This window comes from Lepidochelys kempii, chromosome 17 (assembly GCF_965140265.1).
Source record: "Lepidochelys kempii isolate rLepKem1 chromosome 17, rLepKem1.hap2, whole genome shotgun sequence".
NCBI lineage: Eukaryota > Metazoa > Chordata > Testudines > Cheloniidae > Lepidochelys > Lepidochelys kempii.
The window spans coordinates 10,750,935-10,774,540 of record NC_133272.1 but is presented as its reverse complement, the minus strand read 5'-3'; the positions used below and the strand labels follow the sequence as shown (position 1 = coordinate 10,774,540).

At 41.9% G+C, this 23,606-nt stretch overlaps 1 protein-coding gene across 16 annotated transcripts in view; it reads right to left on the bottom strand.

Annotated features, from left to right (window-relative positions):
- The window catches only part of RAP1GAP2 (RAP1 GTPase activating protein 2), a 265,418-nt gene that overhangs the window by 27,301 nt on the left and 214,511 nt on the right, over window positions 1–23,606 (bottom strand). For 15 of the 16 annotated variants that reach the window (XM_073315725.1, XM_073315710.1, XM_073315712.1 and 12 more), the window contains 10 exons: window positions 21,485–21,529; window positions 20,166–20,198; window positions 17,768–17,977; window positions 14,688–14,791; window positions 14,027–14,105; window positions 12,490–12,543; window positions 7,890–7,973; window positions 5,476–5,576; window positions 4,021–4,150; window positions 2,764–2,919 (listed from right to left, as the gene is read on the bottom strand). In XM_073315725.1, the coding sequence (XP_073171826.1) occupies window positions 2,764–2,919; window positions 4,021–4,150; window positions 5,476–5,576; window positions 7,890–7,973; window positions 12,490–12,543; window positions 14,027–14,105; window positions 14,688–14,791; window positions 17,768–17,977; window positions 20,166–20,198; window positions 21,485–21,529 (996 nt within the window). Of the gene's footprint in view, window positions 1–2,763; window positions 2,920–4,020; window positions 4,151–5,475; window positions 5,577–7,889; window positions 7,974–12,489; window positions 12,544–14,026; window positions 14,106–14,687; window positions 14,792–17,767; window positions 17,978–20,165; window positions 20,199–21,484; window positions 21,530–22,659; window positions 22,825–23,606 lie in introns of all 16 variants that reach the window. The other variant, XM_073315724.1, reaches the window with a different exon arrangement.

Below are 23,606 nucleotides of genomic sequence, written 5' to 3'. Positions count from 1 at the left end.
GGAGGGGTGCAGGATACAGGCTCTGGGAGGGAATTTGGGTACAGAAGGGGTGAGAAGTCGGGCTCTGGGAGGGAGTTTGGGTGGGGGAGGGGGTCTGGAGTGCAGGCTCTGGGAACGAGTTTGGATGCTGGGTGCAGACTCTTGGCAGTGGTGCAGGCTCTGGAAGGGAGTCTGGGGACAAAAGTGCAGGGGAGGGTGGGAGTGCACGAAGGAGTTAGGGGGAGGGGGTGTGGGCTGCAGGAGGGGGTATGGGGTGCAGGCTCTGGGAGGGGGTGCAGGGTGCAGGAGGAAATTTGGGGGCCGAAAGGATGTGTTTGCGGAGGGGGTGTGGGTGCAGGCTCTGGAAATGGATGGGGGTAGGTCCGATGCTTACCTGAGGCACCCCCGCCAGCAGCGGCTCCTAGGCGGGGCAGGCCGGGGGGGGTCTCCTCATGCTGCTATCTCCAGGCACTGCCCCTGCAGCTTCCCATTGGCCGCAGGGGCATTTGGGGCAGGGACAGTGAGCAGGGGCAGCGAGCAGGGGCACAACCCCCCTCACACGGGCTGCAAGGACCTGCCGGCAGCCTCATGGAACAAGCGCGCAGGAAGCCGCTCAGCCCCACTGCGCTGCTGGGTGGTGACGGGAGCCCCCAGGCTGTTTTAAATCACTGGGGAGCGGGCCAGGGGAAGCGCGGGGGGAGTGTGTGTGGGGCGGGGGAGGTGGGAAACTTTGCTGGAGCTGGGCCCCTGGGACAGGAATATTCCTGGTATCCAGGCACCACAGGCCCATAGAACTCACTGCCCATGAGTTTACCAAAAGGCTTAAGCAAAGGTTACTCTAGATCACAGCGCTTGCCTTAGAGATATACCCATTCCCAATGCTAATCATTTATTCCTGCATTAAATACATTAATTTTATGGTTAATTGTATGTAGCTTTTAATTAGTTTTCATATGAGTTCTATTTTTGTTCACGGCTTCAAGTAATGTATTTTCAATTTTAAAAACGATACCTTACATTCTCTCTTCATAGTTATCAGAGAAAATATATATACACACACATTTTTATTCTGTGTACATTTGAGCACTGTGTACAGAAGGCTATAAAATGTTCTACTGCAAATTAAAATATTAAATAGCATACTAAGTTAATATCTTCCACTTAGAATTAGTATACTATTAGTGTTAAAACACTTATGTACTAGACATTTTTGTATACATTTAAATATATAATAATGGTTATATATAATATTTTTGTACCTTAACTTGTGAACATAATTTGTTGGGGAAGAGTCAACATGGTTTTTGTGAAGGGAAATCATGCCTTACCAATCTACTAGAATTCTTTGAGGGAGTCAACAAGCATGTAGACAAGGGGGATCCTTGCCATTGCAGACAGTTCTCTGAAAACATCCACTCAATGTGCAGTGGCAGTCAAAAAAGCGACCAGAATGTTGGGAACCATTAAGAAAGGGATAGATAAGAAGACAGAAAATATCATATTGCCTCTATATAAATCCATGATACGCCCACATCTTGCATACTGCATGCAGATGTGGTCACCTGATCGCTAAAAAAAGATGTATTGGAATTGGAAAAGGTTCAGAAAAGGGCAACAAAAATTATTAAGGGTGTGGAATGGCTGCCGTATAAGGAGAGGTTAATAAGACTGGAACTTTTCAGCTTGGAAAAGAGACAACTAAGGGGGAATATGATAGAGGTCTATAAAATCATGACTGGGGTGGAGAAAGTAAATAAGGAATTTACTGTTATTTACTCTTTCTCACATCACAGGAACTAGGGGCTACCAAATGAAATTAATAGGCAGCAGGTTTAAAACAAACCAAAGGAAGTATTTTTTCACACAGTGCACAGTCAACATGTGGAACTCCTTGCCATATGATGTTGCGAAGGTCAAGACTATAACAGGGTTCAAAAAAGAACTAGATACATTCATGGAGGATAGGTCCATAAATGGCTATTAGCCAGGATGGGCAGGGATGGTGTCCCAAGCCTCTGTTTGCCAGAAGCTGAGACTAGACGACAGGGGATGGATCACTTGATCTCCTGTTCTCTTCACTCCCTCTGGGGCACCTGGCACTGGCCACTGTTGGTAGACAAGACACTGGGCTAGATGGACCTTTCGTCTGACCCAGTATGGCCATTCTTATGTCAACTATTTATGTGTATACACAGTATAAACACAAATATGAAATATACGTAAACAGCCCACAAAAAGGTAAATAGTTTGTGAACTACTTATTTATTTGTCCATAAATCTGAGGCATATGCCAGACTGACATATCTCAAATGAATCATGACTTTATTGCAGCAAGGATTAATTGTTGATTGTCATGGCTGTCTCTTTTCAGGTCGAGGAAAGTAAGCAAGTGCTTAAACTTTAAGCATGTACTTAATTTCCATATGCTTTAAATTAAGTAAGTGCTTTTCCTTAGTATTGACAGTATACAAGATATTTCCTATAGTCAATAAAAGAAGTAGTAGGGGATACTGTATACTCCCATTGACTTCAGTGGGTTTTTGATCGGGCCCATAGCAAGATTCAAAGATTTACATTCATAGTTAGCTTTATGTATTGTGAGTCATCTTAATCACAGTACATAAAATTAAACACTCAACAGTCTTTGCAGCATTGGGGCCCTAATCTATTTATCCAAGTTAAAACTGGTAAGTTTTTAAGGGTGACAACTGCACATCCATTGTCAGATCTCAGGTGGACTCGCAGAACCAAAATTCAGCAGTTTAACTTTCAGAATCCTCTTACCTTGTAGGATTCATTGTCTGTTTCAGGGCTCTCCACTTGCACAACAATGTATGCATGCAGGAAATTTGAAGCAATCATGTCTGGGACAAATGGAGTGTTTTCTTCTTGAAATATAATTGCCACTATATCGTTACCAATGTGTCTCTTTCTCTGGAGCTGAGTGGAAAGCGCAAATGTTCGATAGTTAAAATTAGGCATTCACATGTCTCCTGAAAACAAATATCCACTTTGCATGAGCAATTGCTTAGACCAAAATTTTCAAACTTGGGTGCCCGAAGCTAGACCTAATGACAGAGTGGGTTCTCAGTCACCTGAAGTCTTTAAATCAAGACTGAATATCTTTCTCAGAGGCTATTGCTCAAATAGAAGTTATGGGCTAAATATAGAAATTACTGGGTGAGGTTCTATAGCCTTTATTATGCAGAAGGTCAGACTAGATGTTCATAATCATCCCCTCTGGCCTTAAAATCTATTCATTTAATTCCCTAAATCATATTTAGGCCCCTAAATAAGTAGCCTGATTTGAAACTCAGCCTCCACTGCTCCCAACACCAATGAAAATGCGGCTATTTCAGTGCCTAACTATAGATTTAGGTATCAAACTTTAGGCACCCAAGACTGACAGTTGTGACATCGCTAATTACATTAGGTCAAAAACATGCAGGGATTTGTAGATTAAAATCAACACTTGTTAAATCTCTGTTGCTCAATATTAAAGGAAAATCACTTAGGCCTGATCTACCCACATTGTACCAGTTTAACTATATCAGTTAGGGGGCATGATGGTTTACCAAAATAATTATACTGGTACAACCCCTAATGTGGGCACAGATATACTTGTATAAAGGTGCCTATACCAATATAACTTATTCCCCTTCCTGTTCAGGAATAAGCTATACTGTTATATGGCCCCTTTATACCAGTATAACTTCAGCCACACTAGGGGGTTTGTGCCATTTTAACTAGAACATAGTTAAAGGGGTACAGCTCGGTATGTAGACAAAGCCTTAACTTCCTTAACCATACCAGTCTCAAAGGGCTTGAATTTAGGGACTATAAAACCACACTGTTTAAATTGTTCTAGGTAGCACATACAAACGTAAAAGGTGCCTACTGGAAATGAAAGTACAGTTTTTCATTCATTACAGATACACAATGTCCATTTAATAATTCCAAACTCATCTTCGGTTCTAATATTTAGCTTTTCCTTTCTGTTTAAAAGTTTCTCTCTAAAGCAAGGTTAGCTCTCTCTCTTACCTGTTGTGCATCTCCTTCAGTAAAAGGCAACTTTGTGGAGACATGAAACATAATCTCTCTGTCCCTGAACACAGTGTACACAGACTCGGTGCCAGTCTGACCATGCATTACATCCAGACCCCCTCGAAAACTAGAAATAAAAGAAAATGTTGGAAAGAACTGAATAAATACTAACAGAACATTGACCCAAGGCTATAGCTTGTTAAATTATTTAATGATACAGACAACTATCTCCTGTATGCATATATAATTAGCTAGTTAGTGAGATAGACAACTAACTCATGTATCCACATATAGTTAGTTATTGTTGTTATAAATAATTAGCTGGTATATATTTAGCAAGTATAATTATTAGTAATCTGGAGCTCAGGATATATGTTAGCTTAATTTTCAGTGGTTTGGAGCTCAGAGAAGCATTTGACACCAGATCTTTACCCAAATTATCTGAAATTTTCAAGCCTACAAAACAGCCTTTCTTTGGGTATTTAATCATTTCCAGCCCTAGTCTCAGGCCAAACCTGGAAGCCCCAAACTGTGTGAAAGCAGAAGGGGAAGACAAATTATCAGAATGTTTCAGAAACTTAAAAGAAAAAAAAGGACAAAGCTAGTAGTAAAAATTAGTGGAAGTTTGGTTGGGTTCAGTCTCCATGGGCTACTCAGTCTTTAGCTTCCTTGCAGAGACAGCCAACAAGGCTGATAATTTATTCCAATTCTGGTAGTGTGATGTGGACATCTACCCGCTAGGAATAGCCATTGAGGCATGATCCTGCAATCTTTATGCATGCAAAACTCCTGTTGAAGGAAACAGGAGTCTATTGGAGAAGGTTTGACCTCTTGAGTAGTCTCAGGGCTGCTCTAATGTGCACCCAGCTACCATTAGACACAAGGGGCCATTATGATAGCAGAGGTGTTCCAACTAGGCCCTCTCCCCCAGACATGCCCTATGACAGGTACTGCGGGCCAGTGGCATGAGACTTGCTATGTCAGATTTATACTATCTGGAGATTCTTCCTTACAAGTGAAGCCAGTTTCACATCCCTTTCGCAATGATGGTGCAGAGCAAAAGGACAGGGATGATCATCTGATACCATGATCAGATATGCTTCATACAAGTTCTGCAAATTCATTCTAGGTTTGCAACACACTTAAGATAAATACACGAGACCATGCTGGGTGTGTTCTCCATAAGGGGTTAGTTTCATATATGACTGAAATGAAACTAGATGTTTTAAAACAAAGGAAAACAAATTTGCTGCTCTTTTTTTGTTTGCCCTTCTGACCCCTTGAGTAGCTCCCCAGGTTTTGAAAGAATAGCCACAGTTGCATTTGTTTCTGGTTTGTACAACACAGTCCAGCAATGAAGTGACTTCTGTTTCTAAGCTACTGGATGAGTTTACACCTTAAGGGGTCTTTTGTTACATTTATTTAGAAAACAGTTTCCTTTATTTTCCTCACCCTTTGAAATCCTGGAGTGTTATGGTTTCCCCTAGCAAACTCAAGAAGTTCTTGAAAGCAGAGCTCTCTTCATTATTCCCAAACAACTCTTCCTCTAAAGTCTGCAAAATACATCAACAAGTAAAGTAAAAAACTCAGGCTAGTTTTCACTCTAAGGATGCAGGGACCAAACTGAAAGTTTAAAGACACATTAAAACCAGAGATGGATGGTGTAATAAAGGTTGAGACACCAGCACTCCCAGATGTCAGGCCTTTGTTACTCAGGATGGGCCTGATTCTGATATTACTTTCATCAACATAAATCAGGGGTAACTCCACTGCAGTCAATGGAGTAACTCTGGTGTAAACCCAGATCAGAATCAGGCTCAGGGAGCACAATCTCCACCTAGCAAAGTAACTTACATGAGCATACTGTGGTGGGGTATGTAGGCTGTGCCTACTGGACACGGTATGGGGAGAGTTAATACTCTCTCTGAGCAGAGAAGCTGCCACAGGTATCAGCCTTCGGGAGCTGGAAGAAATTACTCTGTTAAGAGGGACAATGAAAGAAATGAATGCATGGGACTCTGAGAACTGGGCTGGTTGTGGGGAGATGTCATAAGGCGATAGCTATACTGCTTATGAGAGCTCTTTTTTGCCTCTATTTCTTTGGGTATTTTTCCTCAGAACTAGAGTTTGTCGGGAAATTTCCAACACAACATTTTTTCCTCAGAAAAACTCAATTCATCAAAACGAAACCTGTTTGCAAGAAAGGATCGGCTCTGACAAATCTCCCAGTTCCAACCAGTTTTTGAAAAAGTTCTCTCTCAAAAAACAAACCTCTTAAATAAAAACTAGCCACGTGGCAATAACAGACAGATACGTGAACGCACAGGTCAGGAAACAATGGAAAAGTCACTTTTCTTTGTTTCTCTCCTATTTGTGGCAGTCAGAAAAATGAATTTGCCCGCACATCGTATTGGCTCAACCAGTCAGCACTGATGGAAGCCTATGGACACTGATTCATCTTCCACTTTATAAAGGAATCCCCAAAAAAGCAGGCTTGCCTGTCTTCAGAAATTAACCTGAATCAACTATGCTGCTGTTTTTCTATGCATGCTCTACTTCCACAGCATGGTGAAAGCCACTTGGCTGGAGTCACGTAGTACAGAAGTATCAGGCAGAGGAACAGACCATGGTATGATTAGAAACATCTGACCTGGGGGTGAAGTCTGCTGAAGTTTGGCTGAAGTTTCTAATGGACAATCTAACATTTATACTGCCCCTCATCCTTCAAGTGCAGGAATCACTTTTCCCAGCATTGAAATGCAATCCCCTTTGCAGGGGGGCCATGACAGTTGTTTGTTCCCACACTGAAGTATTAACGCTGCACGGGTCAGGAAGTGAGAAGTCCACCGTGTTCGGTTGCAACTGCAGGGGGATTTTAGGAAAGCACAATTCCAAAAGCTACTGTATCACCCTCCTCAAAACCTACCTCTGCTGTGATGCCTTCAAACCTATCTCTGTTGTGATACCCTTCCGGCATTAGCTAGGCAAGCAGCAAGATAAGCCTTTACTTTTTCTGCTAAACTCTTCCTTTTTGTTACCTCACGCTCCCTCCTTCCCATTTGTCTGTTTGTCCACCAGTCACATCCTCTCTGACACCTCAAGCATATGCTCCCTGGTGCAGGAACTAAGGCCAGATCCTCAAAGGTTTAGGTGCTTAACTCCCATTAAAATCAATGGGAGTTAGGTGCCTACATACATTTGAGGATCTGAGCCTTACTTCTTTGTTACTTGTCTATAGAGTGACTACTAGAATGGGGCCCTGATTCTTAATTTGGTCTTCTATATGCTATTGGAACATTGGAGTCTCAATCATCTCCCCTTTGGTATATTTCATAAGAAAGGGACTGTAATTATGATCTTTGCATTAGTTATTCAACACACAATACGATGAAATATAATTCAAATGCCTGTCAGAATAATATCTGCTAAATGAGAAGATTCATCTCGGTCTGTATTGCACATGCTAAGCACCTAGATTAATGGAAGCATTTTCAGTGAACACACATCTCCATAGTCTAAGTGTTCCAACAAAAATAGAACTGTTTGGCTGTCTAAACATACGTCTGACTAAAAAACACATGGCCACTAAAATGCATTTTCAAATTAATTTAGCTTGGGGTTTGATTTACATATTCATTTATTTTTGAACCATATCATTTATGAACGAGCAAGGAAAATGTGCAAGTAATAAGAAACATATTATTCAAATGAAAACAATACAACATAATTACAAGCGTTTAGAGGTGCCGAGCACAGTCAGTCCCCATTGACTTCAGCTAAAGGTTTGGCTGCACAGCATTTAAAAACCACACCCCCTAGCTACTTTCTAGAATATACTTAATGACAATACAACGGGGGTTGCTTACCTGTTTAAACTCTTGATAAATCACACCAAATTTAAATGTGTTATTAACCTCATGCTCATCGTAAGACACTATCATCTGGGATGCCTGGAATAAAACACCATTTGAATTATTTAATTCAGTAATTTGTAGAACCGGAGTCTAAAATGTTGCATAGATAAAAAATGGCATTAAGGAGAAGCACAATTTAGACTGGAATGGTAACGTCCCATTGGCAGGATAAATAAGTCTGCCATGTCTACACACCTCTAAATTCTTATTGGTCATTTAGGTAGCGCCGCTCTTGTTTGTGGCTCAGTACCGGGGAGAGTCAGGGCCAAACAGATTAGAGGTCATTCGAGCTGCGCAAATAATTAATTTTTTGATTGACTGGCTTAAAAAAAATTTAAAACCCAAATGTCTTGGGTAAAACCAGAACAAAATTTTTCTTCAATTTTTTGGCAAACCGTTTTGTTTTGGTACGGATCAAATGCTTTTGTTCAGCCGGAAACAAAATGAATCACTTCATCTGCACGCTTTAATTTTTTTTTCAACAAAACTGAAATAAAATTTGAAAGCATAAAGTCATTGCAAATGGAAAAATCAAAACATTTCATTTTGAAAACAGCAAAACAAAACATTTCTGTATTCTCAGAATTTGCCTGGGCAGTGGTTGATGGAAATAATCCAGTGAATTTGACAGAAATTTGCAAAATGCACCCAGAATCTGCATTTTTTGGCCAAAAAAATTCCAGAGCAGTGGGAAAAACTGAACTGACACTTCCATAGAATGTAAGGGCCCAAATTTTCAACAGCACCCTCAAGTTTTTAGTGACCAGCTTCACATTTGTCCTCAGGCCAGTCCCAGCTGGAGTAAATCCACCTGAATTTCAATACACTACTTACACCAGCAGAAGATTTGGCCCATAAAGTCTGATCATGGAAGGTGCTGAGAAGCCACCTTCTTCCAATGAATCTGGATTTTAACTTCCCAAAAGTTCGGGGCTGTTTGGATGGGAGATTTTGGCGCTCTACTAATGGGTGAATTAGAGGTTCCTCCTAAGTGGCAGCATAAGGAGCACCTTTGGGTTTTTTTAAAGGTTTGCATGTTTTTTTAAATGAATAGCATTAATAGGAGAGCACTCATCAAAGACATTCCTCTTAGTGAACTGTGCAATGGACGTTCTCAACTTCCAAACAACAACAAAGCAAGAATAAAATAATTTTGACCTTGGTTTACACCAAAAGGTGGTGAAAATGCCTTCTAACATACTCGGTCTCCAACATACAAGATACTTCAAAAATGAAGAATATGCTTTTAACTACCCAGTAAGAGGTTTCTATGGCAGCACAACTGCCTGAGTAGTGACAGGGAAACACAAATGGAATCCAGTTGCAAGATCTCTTCCGAAGAGACATTTTGTTCCGCCCCACGTCCGGAGGCAGGTCCTCAGCAGGTATAAATTGTCACAGCTCCATGGAGCTAGGCTGGCTCAAACCTGTATGGTACAGGCCATTTATTCATATTTTATACCAACTAAACCAGCTCAAATATTCAAAACCTGGACACAGGGCAGCCACACATATATCTGCCTGTTAGCCCCGTCCATGTGCCCCCACAGTAGTACAGTGTGTGTCTTTGTCCCCCTCTAATGGTTGATCCACATAAAAGGAGAAGAGCCGACTTCAGCTAATAGAATTATTCCTTTAGTTTAATCAATAGCGACTCAAACTTTCAGCATTAACAGTCTCCAGTTCATACGCTGACAATGACCCAAGTGAGGTTATAGACGTATCTTCCCCCACACGCTTCATTGCCGCTTTTAAAAATGGCATTAATGTGGAGCTCCTGCCTAGAGGCTGAGATTTCCCAAAGACCCAAGAGAGTTAAGTGTCCAAAATCAAATGGGAGTTTAGTGCCTAAACCTCAGCCATGTCAAATGACTGCCATTGCTGTTCTTCACAGTGAAGGAGGGGCATTTCACAGTCACTGGAGAATCACAGCCTGAGTTGAGCCCCTCCAGTTTGTTTCGTGAATGTTCTAACTAATATGGCTGTAAAAGAAGCAACATCCCTTTTTTCTCCCCTGCATGGGGCTTGCAAATACATCGCTCCTTCAAGTCTGCCTCCTACCGAGGAGAGATTTATTGTTACAGGAGAGGCACAGTTCCTGGCAACTATGGTTTGTTTTGTCTCGTTTTATTCTCTTTTTTTTTTTTAAAATGAGATGAAAAATAGGCCGCCTCATTAAAACACACTCTGAAATATAACCTTTGTGCTTCTTCAAGTGTCCTGCAATCATGACTGTGTCACTGAAGCTCAAAAGGGCCAAATTACTAATTGAAAAATTATAGAGAGTGTTGAGAGAGCTCTCAGCAGCACAGAGAATTCTTTTGGGCTAAAGTGGGTGTGAACTTAGAACTCATAAGTGTCTCCTGGCTCACACACTATGCTGACAGCTCTGCATGAACCACCCGAATAAGATATTCCACCCCAAAATAGAATGAACTACCTGCCTATGCATTTTTATAATGGTTAAGTAGTTTTAGGGGTCACACCACCTCTCGCGCACAGGCATAAATCTGACTTGAAGCTTGTGACAAGAATTTAATGACTCTCTAAGCGTATATTGTCACTGCAATTTTTTGTGGGCAACCTCATTCTCACCATTAAATGCCAGAATTTAACCCTAAATCAATGTCATCACCAGAGAGGTGCAGATCTATAGGGCTGCAACATCATCATTAGAAAGGGGCAACTCTCAAGGGATTTTGCTTCAAAACAGTTCAAATAAACATTTTCTATAGTTTTAACCCACGTGGGCTCTCAGATACAGAGTTTACCTTTAAGTTTGGTTTCAAACAGACCCAAAAATCTCGAAGTGAGACTCACCAAGTTTCCCACTGATACCATGTGAAACCTACTAGTTCCATATGATTTGGATACAACACCACGAACTGGCCCCAGGTTTGCTCAAATCTGAGCCCAGATTAGCACAAAAGCTTTGTAAAATCCTTAGGGTATGTCTACACTGCAATGTAAACCCAAGGTTTGAACTCAGGCTCAACCCTAACCCCCCTTCTATCTACACACAAATCGTACTAAGCCAGGGCTTGGACCCAAGGTCCCACAATCCCATGGGGGTGGAGTGTCTGAGCCTGAGTCAAGCTGGGACTTAGGGTTCAAGTCCTATTGTTTTGCAGTGTAGACATAGACCCACTGGACTCATGCTCTGCAAGTCTTCCAGAAGTATTCCACAATCCCAGAGGCTGACTTTCTTTGTCCTCTGGACAGTCAAGTTTGCCGACCGTCAAGTTTTCCCACATTGCACCACGAACAAAGGGCTAGAGTGGCCACATTTTGGGAAGGCGCTAGGAAGTCTGGGATCTGGGTGGTTGGACGTCGGTCCTCATAATGCAGTGTAGATGCTGGAGCCCCAGGCTGGGACCTAGGGTTCAACCATTCCTAACCTGGGGTTACGAATGAGTGCAGATGCTTAAGCCCTATGTTAAAAAAACCAGTGTTTGCTAACTTGAGTTCTACTAACTTGGGCTTATATTGCAGTGTAGACATTGCCTTCGTGAACTTTTCAAGGGATGTGATCTGAATCTGGCGCTTCTACTGAAACCCCAAACCATGCCAGTTTCATGTAGTCACAGATCCACTAGCCAGCTATTTACATGGCAATAATCATTACCCGTCACAATGACAAACTCTGTACGCTTCTTTTGGTGCACAGTTCAGTGTGTATAGACATTAATGCCAGAGTCATACCAAAAATTATATACCCTCTACAAATGAGATTTTGACACACTGACTCAAAAGTAGCATACAAATTAGAAAATGGGTTTCCCCCCATTAAACATCTTTTTGGTTTGCATGCAAGCAGCCAACAGCCTCCTTTCTGTTCTACGTGCAGCACAGAGGTGGGAATGTAACCCATAAAGAGGCTGTCAAGCCCATCATCTTGAAGAAGGGTTAATATTGTTTTAAGTTAAATTAATCAATTGGCATACGGTGCCCGGGCTCGACTTGCTACGACATTCTACCTATTGTGAGGATTTCCAAATTCATATCCCAACTCATCTAATTAAAAAAATAGTATATTAGGAACTGCATCTGCATGTGGTTCAGCCAGAAACTTCCTTAAAGAGACACAGCTACGAAAAGACCGTGTTCAGTTCTGTGCCCCCTAGAAAAGTACCCGTTGGTGTCAGTGCATACAGACCCCACTCATGTGACAGGCGTATTAAATGTTTGTGACCTTACCCCAGGTTCGGGGACTGAGGCCGGGAAACAAAGTCCAGTGACTTACTAGAATTCCTGAATCACAGTCTCCCCTTACTCCATCAGTCGTTAATAAAACCACAGTCTCCCCTTACTCCATCAGTCGTTAATAAAAATATGCTTGCCTGCACATCTCAAGGGTCCCACCCCAAAAATGTTACTTCCTCGCTTTACTATTAGCTATGCAGCTAACGAGCCAATTGTGTTGCCACATACTTATTTTGCATATGTAAATGAATGCACAAATTAGGCGCATAATGACACAAGCAGTTTTGAAAACCAGCCCCTTCAGATATAGCATCCCTGCGCCAGAGTATTTTATAGTCTTTGTCCTCACCTTGGGGTACAGGACTGGGTTAAACTTCAGTCCGGAGGCATCGTCACAGAAAGCCTACCACAAAGAAAAACAAAATCAGCATGAGGCAGGAGGACAGTGTTTATAAAAGCACTTGGCTTCTTTTTACCGTGTGTGTGTGTAGCGGGGAGGGGAGAAATACAACGCCCGGCAAGAACTCGATTCCTCCAGCATATAGGCAGAATTGCCCTCTCCAATCTGCATAGGAGACCTCACCCCCAGCATTCCACTGAATTGCCACTGAGGGAAGATGTACACAAAGTCAAGGCTGCTAACTTAATATAATGAGCCAAATTCGGCTCTAAATTGCATGCGTTGTCTTCACAGCTCCATCTCTCATTCTAATCCGATCAGCAATGGCATGGTAGTTTCAGAATTTACAGGTGAAGACTATTCATAGGAGTTGACTTCTCACATTAAAGGGTTTGCACAAAACAGACCTAAGTGAATAATGATTCATTGACATTTAAGTGGCACATATATAGCCTTGTGCTCCAAACCGCCTTTACAGCTCTCTTCTCATTTCACAAAGGTGCATGCAGGCGCACATTGGTTCACGGAAATGATCACGGGCCCGTGGCAAAGCAAAATTTGTTATTTGCAGTGGTTTGTATAGCTTAAGTCATCCAATCAGGAAACAGAAAAAAATACCACATGAGAAAGGCAATCAATCACACAGCTCAAATATTAAACTCATGAAGACTGACTGCTGGCAGCAAGCAGTTTGCAAGCCTGAAATTTGTTCACACAGGCATACAAACAAGTTGGTAAAAATCACAATCTGTTCTCAGATAACGTGTGAACAGAATAAAGGGCAAAATTTGCCAAATAAACTGCTTAGCAAAGTTTTTGCTTTGCTGAAGTAGGAGCCAAAATAAAGCTGCATTATCACAACACATTGCTCCCTGCAGAGAAGGATACAGAGACCATAGTGCAGGCAAACTAGAACAGCATTTTGTTTATGACTGAGAGAGAACATGTGTATTTGCTGCCCCTTGTTCTATCAGGCCAACACACAAAATAATAGCAGAAACCTTCATTTTCTTTATGGCTTGACCATTTACATCCCTCTCTCTCCTAATTCCTTCTCTCCTCTCTGGCAGCAGTAGATCATGGCTGTGCTCACATGTAACATACAGTAGTAAGAATAACCAACACCATCCACTCGAATACCACTATTCCACCAAAGGTCTCCAAGATCTTTAAAATCGTTAACATGACTATGACTCACCACGCCTGAGAGGTACACATTATATAATCCCCATTTTACAGATGTGGAAATTGAGACACAAAGCAGGTAAGTGACTTGCCCAAAGTCATGCAGCAAATACACAACAGAAGCAGGAACAGAGCCCTAAAACCTGGATATTGTTCTCTACATTGACTGTCTGAGAACTCTACCTCCTGCACCCAAAATGTTAAAGCAGCACAGTATTTGCATTTGAAAAGCTTTCCATGGTGCACCTAGAGCATCCACGTCTCGTAAAGCAGTTTGCACCAGGCAATATAGACAGTTCACCTTTGCAATCTGTGGGATACTAGGAAACTTGCTAAGTCCTGCCAGGGGGATCCTTTCATGTAATGTTTTCAGTTTGGACCTGAGAAAGGAAAAGAGAAGAACAGAGAACATGAAATAAGTTACGATAATAGACATGCCTCCAGAGCTTCATGCATACTAACTGGGACTGGTAATGTACAGTGAAGCCACAGCAGGAATCTCTTCCAGATGTTTGGAAATGATACCCTGCTGCATTTCCAGTGTGTGGCTAGAATTTCTTTTATTGCCCCTGCAGCTCTGTTATGTTAAAATATTCATATTTTGGTGAGGGACGAAGAAGATAATTCAGACACCGGGTCTCATCAGTTTACAGAACGGATGGTGCTAAATATGATTGATATTATCCAATATCCTCACAGAGATTTTTATGTTCAGTTTCACTGGGCTTGGCTATAGATCAAAGTCTAATGTTCACTCCGAGAGCAATCTCAAGATACAGTATTCCAAATCCAGAGAAAGTAAAATAATACCCCAACCCATTTCATATCCTCATGTGGGACATGTGTTAAATCTAGGAGTAGCAAGTTCATCTACATCCATTAGGGTGAAAAAACAGATAAAGGATATTTAAATAGTGATTTTTTTGTTTAACCTTGGGGGGAGAAGGGAGGGCACTTCATACCTGAGTATAATCCTTAAATATTCAGTACCATCTGCCTCTTCACACTTAATAGAAAGGATCAGATTTCCTAGGCTGCTGGCTGTACAATAAAAATTTAAATGATCCTAAAAATAGAAGAGATGTGTTAATGTGATGTGATAAGGCAGCCTTGTCTACTGGCAACAACCTACATCCCCGCTACCTAGAATGCTTCTTAGACACTGGTCCCTGGGTCAAGAGAAAATTGAGGATGACTCATTACTGTCTTAAGAAATTCTCCAACACCTCACTCACAAACGCTCCATGTCTCGGTCCTTTGGGAACCTGAAAGGGTTTATTTATTTTTCAGCCTGTAGTCTTTATTACTTTGTCCTTCGTTTGTTCACAGGGACCAATATTTTGATTGGCAAAAGTAAATAAGAATTTTTCCCTCAGGATGAGACAACAGAATAGAATTATAGAAATATAGGGTTGGAAGGGACCTCAAGAGGTCATCTAATCCATCCCCCTGAGCTGAGGCAGGACCAAATACACCTAGGCCATCCCAGACAGGTGTTTGTCTATTCTGTTCTTCAAAACCTCCAGTAATGAGGCTTCAAGGGAAGTTGTGGAATCCAATTCCGGTACTTAATTATCCTGATAGTTAGAAAGTTCCTAATGTCTAACCTAAATCTCTGTGGTTGCAGATTAAGTCAATTACTTCTTGTCCTGCCTTCAGCATGCCTGAGAGGAATTCTTTAAGCTCAGTACCAATGTGGACACAAGAACAAATGGATATAAACTGGTCATTGGGAAGTTTAGACTTGAAATTAGACAAAGGTTTCTAACCATCAGAAGAGTGAAGTTTTGGAATAGCCTTCCAAGGGAAGCAGTGGGGGCAAAAGACCTATCTGGCTTTAAGATTAGACTCGATAAGTTTATGGAGGAGATGGTATGATGGGATAACATGATTTTGGCAATTAATTGATCTTTAAATATTCATGGTAAATAGGCCCAATGGCCTATGATGGGATGTTAGCTGGGGTGGGATCTGAATTACTACAGAGAATTCTTTCCTGGGTATCTGGCTGGTGAATCTTGCCCATATGCTCAGGGTTTAGCTGATCGCCATATTTGGGGTCGGGAAGGAATTTTCCTCCAGGGCAGACTGGAGGAGGCCCTGGAGGTTTTTCGCCTTCCTCTGTAGCATGGGGCACAGGTCACTTGGTGGAGGATTCTCTGCTCCTTGAAGTCTTTAAATCATGATTTGAGGACTTCAATAGCTCAGACATAGGTGAGAGATTTTTCGCAGGAGTGGGTGGGTGAGATTCTGTGGCCTGCGTTGTGCAAGAGGTCAGACTAGATGATCATAATGGTCCCTTCTGACCTTAATATCTATGAATCTAAGGAACTCTGACTCTGAGCCAGTCAATGGAAGGGTCAAAGGTGAACCAAATAATAATTTATCTCACGTTTGAGCTTGTGAATGTCTGAACACATGGGCCAGATCCAGATAGCATCCAGCCCCACCAAAAAAATTGGGGAAGCTTAGATCTCAGCCCAAATGCTTGTGACTTAGACACATCACTAATTTTTTTAACTCAATATCATGAAGAGATGCTTGATGACAATACTGTAAAAAGCAACTGTATGAATATCAGGGACCAGTAATAAGTCTCACTAATGCCTAAAGAGTATCAGGAGTACTGAATAGTATACTGGATTTCCAACCCTTCATTATCCCTATTCAAAACCACTCCTAAAATCTCACTGTTTTCACATTGTCCACAAGAAGGGAATTACTAGATTAAAATGGAGAAGGGGTCTGTAATAACTTAAGGGAAGTGACATGTAGATTTGGTTTGTGAAATGGATTTTCTCTCCCATCAAAAATTCTTAGATTTGGAAAAAAAATCCAAAATTGGGACAAAAAGCCAAGATTTTGAAATTTTTTTTGCAAAATTAAATTCTGAAAAAATTGTCACATGGAGTGACTCAAACAATTCCATTTGAAATGGTTTGTTAGGAATTTGACCATTTTTTAACATATACAATAAAGTACCTTTTGAAATGAAAAGGCACTTCAAAACAAAAAAAAATCAAAATGTTCTGTTCCAAAACCATTGAAACATGATGTTCTAACATTTTCAAAACAGGTTTTCCACATTCTTTTTTCAAACCAAATTTTGTCGAAATCTATATAACGGAGCAAAAAGTTTTGGTGGAGTGGAAACGGCTTTTTCCGATGGAAAACGGTTTCCAAGTTTAGCGACAGAGGTCTCACGCTTTAGAACACTGATCCAGGCTGGGTGACTGGGGCCAGAAAAGTCTTGAGACCCTTCCCAGCACTTGTGCGAATAGCACCTTTACTGAAATGATGGGATTCAAACTCACAACCCCGGTCCTTTGTTATGTGTGTGGGAGAAGGCACACAATTCTAAGTTAACCCGCTCCTCGGTTTCCCATGGTCCATCCTGTTTTCTCTCTGCCTGACTCTGCTGGATAAACTTTTCAGAAGAGGGGCTGTCTTCATTTATATATCTCATACAGCACTGTCAGCTCTTAACAGAGAAATCAGCCCAATGGCAAAATGACACAGAGAGCTGAACAAAGGGGCAACCACGTAAACGGGGAGGGAGTCCAGCAGTGAAACGGCTAGAGTTTTGCAGCCCTGTTGTCAGGGGAAGTGCCCTTTCATGTCCTCACCCAAATGGCTACATCTAGATAAACACTAGTTACTAGAGATGGCTGAAAAATTAAATGAGGTTTTCCCTCAAAAATTGTGCAAGGGGATTCATTGTAATTTAAAATGTTGATGAAAATAAATCAACATTTTTGACTGGCCCAACTAATTCTCCTCTTTGAAGAAAATTTGTTGGTTATACACATAACACTAATGTCTCCAGGTAGGTCAGCAGCATCAAAGATCACAACTAGGATCTGTGGATCTTAATGTGTGAGCCTCTATTGCCTGAGCTAAAAGACCTTCCTCTCTTAGCTAACCTGACAGCAGGCTCATCAATCTCTAATTTGCCTAGCCACCATTAGAGGGGGACAGAGTGCCACATTAAACAGATAGCTTACAACAGACTGAGAAACGTAGATGCGTATTGACCACTGACCTTCCCTAGAAAGTGTTTTCTGTATGCCCGGGCTTCACCTTTGCACTCTAATTTATACCCATACGTGCTAGGGCTAAGGTTTTCCTCTTCCTCTTCAGAGATGCTGCTATCCGACGAGGTGGGCGTGCTGAGATTTTCTGGATCTTCAATCCAGTATCCTCCGAACTGGGGCAGAATGATCATGGGATAAGGGCTTCCTTTCTCTAAAATCTGTAAAGAATTCCGATACAGTGCAGTGAGGATACAATACAGTGCAACAGGGACTGGATTAGCTGGGGCAAAGCACACTGAAGTCAGTGGGAGTGTTTCCCATTGGCTTCAATAGGCTTTGGATCAAGCCTTTAGAGTCTCCCATCACCATTAAGGAGAAACAGAGGAGTCAAGAGCTCTGTATTGCCAACCCCAAACATTTAAAAATCATGAGTCAAGCCCCCAAATTAATGAGATTGGCTTAAAAATAATGATTTTTTTTTTAAAGAATACATTTGCGGTTCTTTTTACTGGCCTTCTGAGCCTTTAAGGGTGCACTTGAGTCACATTTTCAAGCTTTTCTGTGCAACTATAAAGGCTAGAAAACATCATACTCTTTTTTTCCTCTAGAATCTCAGCTTTCATTTAATCAAGTGTCTCCAGGATTTGAGGCTTTAAGAAACACACCAAACATCACGAGATTCATAACAACATTGAGAGACAATGAGATTTTCATGCTGACCACGAAAACTGGGAAACAATCGTTTGTGTTCCAACCTCTTGCAGGTAAGTTCATTAGCAACTAACCAACACGGGTAGGGCCAAATCCTGTGGTTTTTATTCACTGCTTGCTCTCTCTTAACTCAGGAAGAACTCTCGTTGACTTTAATGTGAGTTTTCCTGAGTAACAACAGACCAAGGGTGCATTTACCTCTGCAGTAGAAGTTGGACTCATTCTCAGCTGTCATGGGTCCTTAATGCTTATCAACCATCTCATTGCTTAAAAGATGGGAGAGGAGGGTGGTCCAGGGTGTGCTAGCCACTAGCCAGGTACAAATCAAATAGCCAGCCACGTGCTTGTCAAATCAGCATTATCAATACTTCCTAGTCTTGCAGGACTCAATAATCGACAATCCTGAGATTGTACTTTTCTCACTGCCACTGATCAATAGCAGTACCACCATAGGGTCTGGGAGAGTAGCCAGATTGCAAGTGAAATGTTCCAGCGTAATAGCACCAAGTTAACAGTATTGCCTTTGTTTCATTATTAAGGTTATTTTGGGGGTGGAGGAAAGCATAAAACACTCATAAGCAAGAGTGGTTCTCCAACCAGAGCATGATCATGCCTTTAAAGTCAGTTACACTCTCTTCAGTGATAGTGCAGGATCAGGTCCTAAATGAATCCCTTTATAACAACTTATGTTTATCTGATGCCTTTCACCCAGGCTGATCCCAAAGCACTTTACTAACCGATCGGGCAAACTATTTTCTGAAATGCAGCCCCCATCTGGTGTGGACTGAGGTAAGTAACAAATGCAGTGACAAACAGCGCAGGAACAATGACTTACGTTTATATAGTGTCTTTCGTCCCAAAGGATCCAAAAGTGTGTTACAGGCTGAATATCAGCATATAGAATCAATTCACACACCACTGAATTGCAGCCACCTCTGGGTAGCGACGTAGCAGCAGTCGTTCAGCAGTGTGCGGCAACGGAGTGCAACAGTTCAAGACAGACAACGCACAGGTGTGAGCTGCCTTGTGTGTTCATGCAGGGGAACAAAGGGGTGTAAGGCCCCCTTGTTCCCTGGTGCAAACAAACTCATATCACTGTTACTCCCCATCTTGGGATGATGGGCAGGGAGTGGGCACTCACTCCCTCCCTCCCCCCACATACAATATGTTGGCTAGCACAGCTGAGCCAGTGTGAAAGAGGGAGCAATCTGCACCCGTAGTCTGCAGTACTCCCCCAGCCCCCAGGAAACGGGGAAATAAAACACTAGAGAGACCTCTCCAGAGGAAGAATTCAGCCCAGGTACACGTTGCCCCTTGCTCAGGTCTGGTGATAACTCCACAATCTGACAAATATCACAGCGACCTGGAACGGCTGGGGGAATTTAGGTACATGAAATATAATTCCCCACAATGCAACTGAGCCAGGACAGGACACTGTGCTTGTTATTTATTCTCCTCGCTTACGACAATGTGCTGTGGCCTCTAGGCTCATGTACAAAAACAATTATAAAAATCACATAGCTCAACCGTAGAGACAGCCACCATTATTCTAGAGAACAAATGGCATTTTAATAAGCAACATGGCCATGATCTTGGTTTCACAGCTCATCCATAAGACAGGAAAGAATCCCTACAAATAACTTTTATTAACATTTTGAAAAAGGCAGCCATCCAAACATGCTTTAAAGCACCTACCTCATCAATGCTGGGGTATGGGATGTAATCTTCCTGTAAAAGATCAAAACACAGAAATGATTGCTTGTTCTCCATTAGGTATTTATTACATCCTTACCACTTTCCATTTAATGCAAACATTTTTAACCTGCCCTATTGTACAGAAAGTAAAAGTATGTTTTAATGTTCCCAGTACCGTGCACTTTGTAAACAAAAAATTATCTTCACACCACCCCTGTGTGATAGGAAATTGACAGATGGGGAAACTAAGCCACGGAGCATTCTTGCCCCTGGTCAAACAGAAAGGGCCAGCTGATACGATCTGTCTGCCAGTGAAGAATTCAACTAGTGGAGGGGCAATCAGTAGTGTAAACTCAGGTGGGAGGAGGGATGGTCCAATGGTTATGACTCAGGAGACCCCAGCTCAATTTCCTGCTCTGCCACAGACCTCCTGTGTGACACTGGGCAAGTCACTTTGTCTCTCTGTGGTTCAGTTCCCCATATCCAATATGTAGGTACTTCCTCCCTCACAGGGGGTAACAATCTAGAGGTGCTCAGATACGTCAGTAATAAGGGTCATATAAGCACCTGAGAGAGTGAGCAAGTGGAGTAGGCTCTGGTGTCAGCCATAATCCCGCATCCCAATGCAGGGGATACGGCGGGGTACAGCCCCTAGACTGTTCTAACTGACGCTAGGGCCAGGTCAGTGCAGAATCAAGGAGCTATAACTTGCTCCCCAAAGGGCCCCCCAGACACAGGGGAGAACTGAAGGCCCAGTGAAGGGCTTAGAGATAAATATTTCTTCATATCCTATTGCCAATACCCTGAGCTTTGTAAGTTTGTTTGAGATGGGCAAGCTGTGCAATTCCTACAAATAAGAGCTGAGTAGAAAGGCAACCAGACCAGCTGTTTACCACAGGGACTGAACTACTGAATTGGGCTTAAAACCAGCCCTGCATTAATGGAAAGATGGGGTAGGTGACTTTTCCATTCCTCCTGTGATTCTTTGTTTCAAAATACCTCAGTGCATAAGGACATAATGGAACCATTTCCCCATTCAGTTACCAACATAAGGTTCTCAACAATGTGATTAAAAGACAAACCATTTTAAACAGCTCACTGCAGAAAGACAAACAGGTCTGAGACCTAACGCTAGATTAGGGGCCTGCATGCACATCTACTTTATCTTTGCAATTAGTCCCATGTCTTTAGATAACATTTAAATCCTTTCATTTTTTTAGTCAGTGGCTTTACCAACATTCCCTGAAATCCCTAGTTCTAGAGATAGAAAATTATTTTGAGAGTTCTGCACAATAAGCAACATCCATTCCAACACCAACCTTATTTTTCTGGCTTCCAATTCTCTGGTCTTCAGATTTTGGTGCCTGTTTTAAATGAATAATAATAAGTTAAATAATTAAGATGTTTGCTATGGTATGGAAGAAAAAAAAAACAATGATATTTCATAGCAGTGAAATCTCTCTTAAATGACCACTCTGAGGGCTTTTCTACACTTTGAATACTACAGCAGCATTCCATCCTGTCGGTGTAAGTAGTCCATCCCATCGGTGCAGGTTAGCCACCTCCCCGAGAAGCAATGGCTTAGTCGACAGAAGAATTCTTCCATTGACCTAATGCTGTCTACCCTGGGGGTTAGGTCGGCTTAACGATGTCACCCTGGAATGTGGATTTTTCACACCCCTAGGCAATGTCGCTAAATCAACCTAAATTTTCTAGTGTAGACCAGCCCTCAGTGACCAGCCAGGTTATCCTAGGCTCCCCACCATGTTTTTTTCCTTGCCCTGCTAATACGTGTGAAAATTATAAACGGCCTTGTCCACACAGGGATTTTACCATGTTAGTTTCCATGTGCCAGCTGACATCTTGTAACAACTAGAGTGGAGTGAAATTTGTTGGCAAAAAACATAGATTCAGTGACACCACAATGTTTTATGAATTCATGTCAGTTTTGCCACACCATTTTGGTCAAAAAACACCGAAAATAAATTCTGGGGGAAAAAATCAAAACATTTTGCGCCAACATTTTGTAAACAAAATGCGGCATTTTTTAAATAAAATTCAAGGAATTTTGAAACAAAAAGTCACTTTGAACTGAAAAATGGAAACACTCCAAAAGTAGTTAAGAATGCTTGAAATCCAACTGAAACTTTTCATTTTGGGTCAAACAAAGTTTCCTTTGACCAAAACCAACTTATATTGTTACTTTTCAATTCACTGAATTTTATTTTAAAAAAATGTTAGTTTGGGTTCAAACCAAAACTTTCCCCGCCCCCAGTTTTTTTTAGAATGGCCAGCGATCCCTCAAATCCGTTATTTGCACAGTCTACCAAACACATACCGTCTAGGGCTACGTCTCCACACTACGAGCTAAGGGTGTGGTTCCCTGGCTCCTGCACATATCCTCAAGCCAGCGTGAGCACAAATAGCAGGGTAGCCAGGGCACTACAGGTAGTGACAGCAGAGGGGAGTACAAACCATGTGAGCACAAACTCACCTGACACCAGCGGTGTGTGCATGGCTCAGCTGCGCTTCTGCTGCCAAGACTTGTGCTACTATGGCTTCAGTGCTATTTATGTTTCTCCCTAGCTCGGTGAAGGCTAGCAGGAGCATGTGTACACAAGCCGGGAATCACACCCTTAGTTCATAGCGTAGCCGTGGCCTACAAGGCAAATTAGGAAAATGTCATGCCAAGTGCGGTAAAATGGATCAAGTCACTTTGTTTACTTTGCCTTATACAGCCAACCACAGATTGCTGCTGTTAAATGCGACCTAAACACCAAGGCACTGCAAAACACAACGCCAAGTGCTATGGCCCCAATTCATCCAGGCACTTTACATTTGATCACCAGGGAGTCTACTCATATACTTGAAGCCACGTATGTGTTTTAAAGGACCTCAGTTTTACTGAATCAGGGCAGTGTTGCCCAGCAGTGTCCCAGCAAAACATATTCCTTATGTTGTCTGACTGCTCAAACTGTGAGGCGACAGGCATATTGATTCTAAATCTTATGCACCTGAAAATAATTGGCTTACATTTCAGGTCATGTGTGTTGGTGTGTGCTGAAACGCTAGAAAGACTAAAAGCTGGGGAGGTGCTTTCAAAGAATCTTCCAGCAACAACGTGGGTTGATCACAAAAGGACTAAGATCTACTGCTGTTCACCAAGACCCTTCTGGGAAGTTATACAATTTCATCTGATTTTTTATATTCAGATTTAGTACCCAAGCATCCTCTCTGATCAGTTTAGACTGGGACAATATTATTTTTAATGACACAGTGCTGTGGACTATATTTGTGTATTGTAAGATCACCCTGCCACGTTAAAGTCACATACTGCTTTGGGAACTTGCTACCCGCACAGTATCTGTTTATTGTCATTCTGTACAGTTTTCCTAAGGAGAAATAATGCGTCAATGGGGGGTGCTGTGTACCACATCTGTC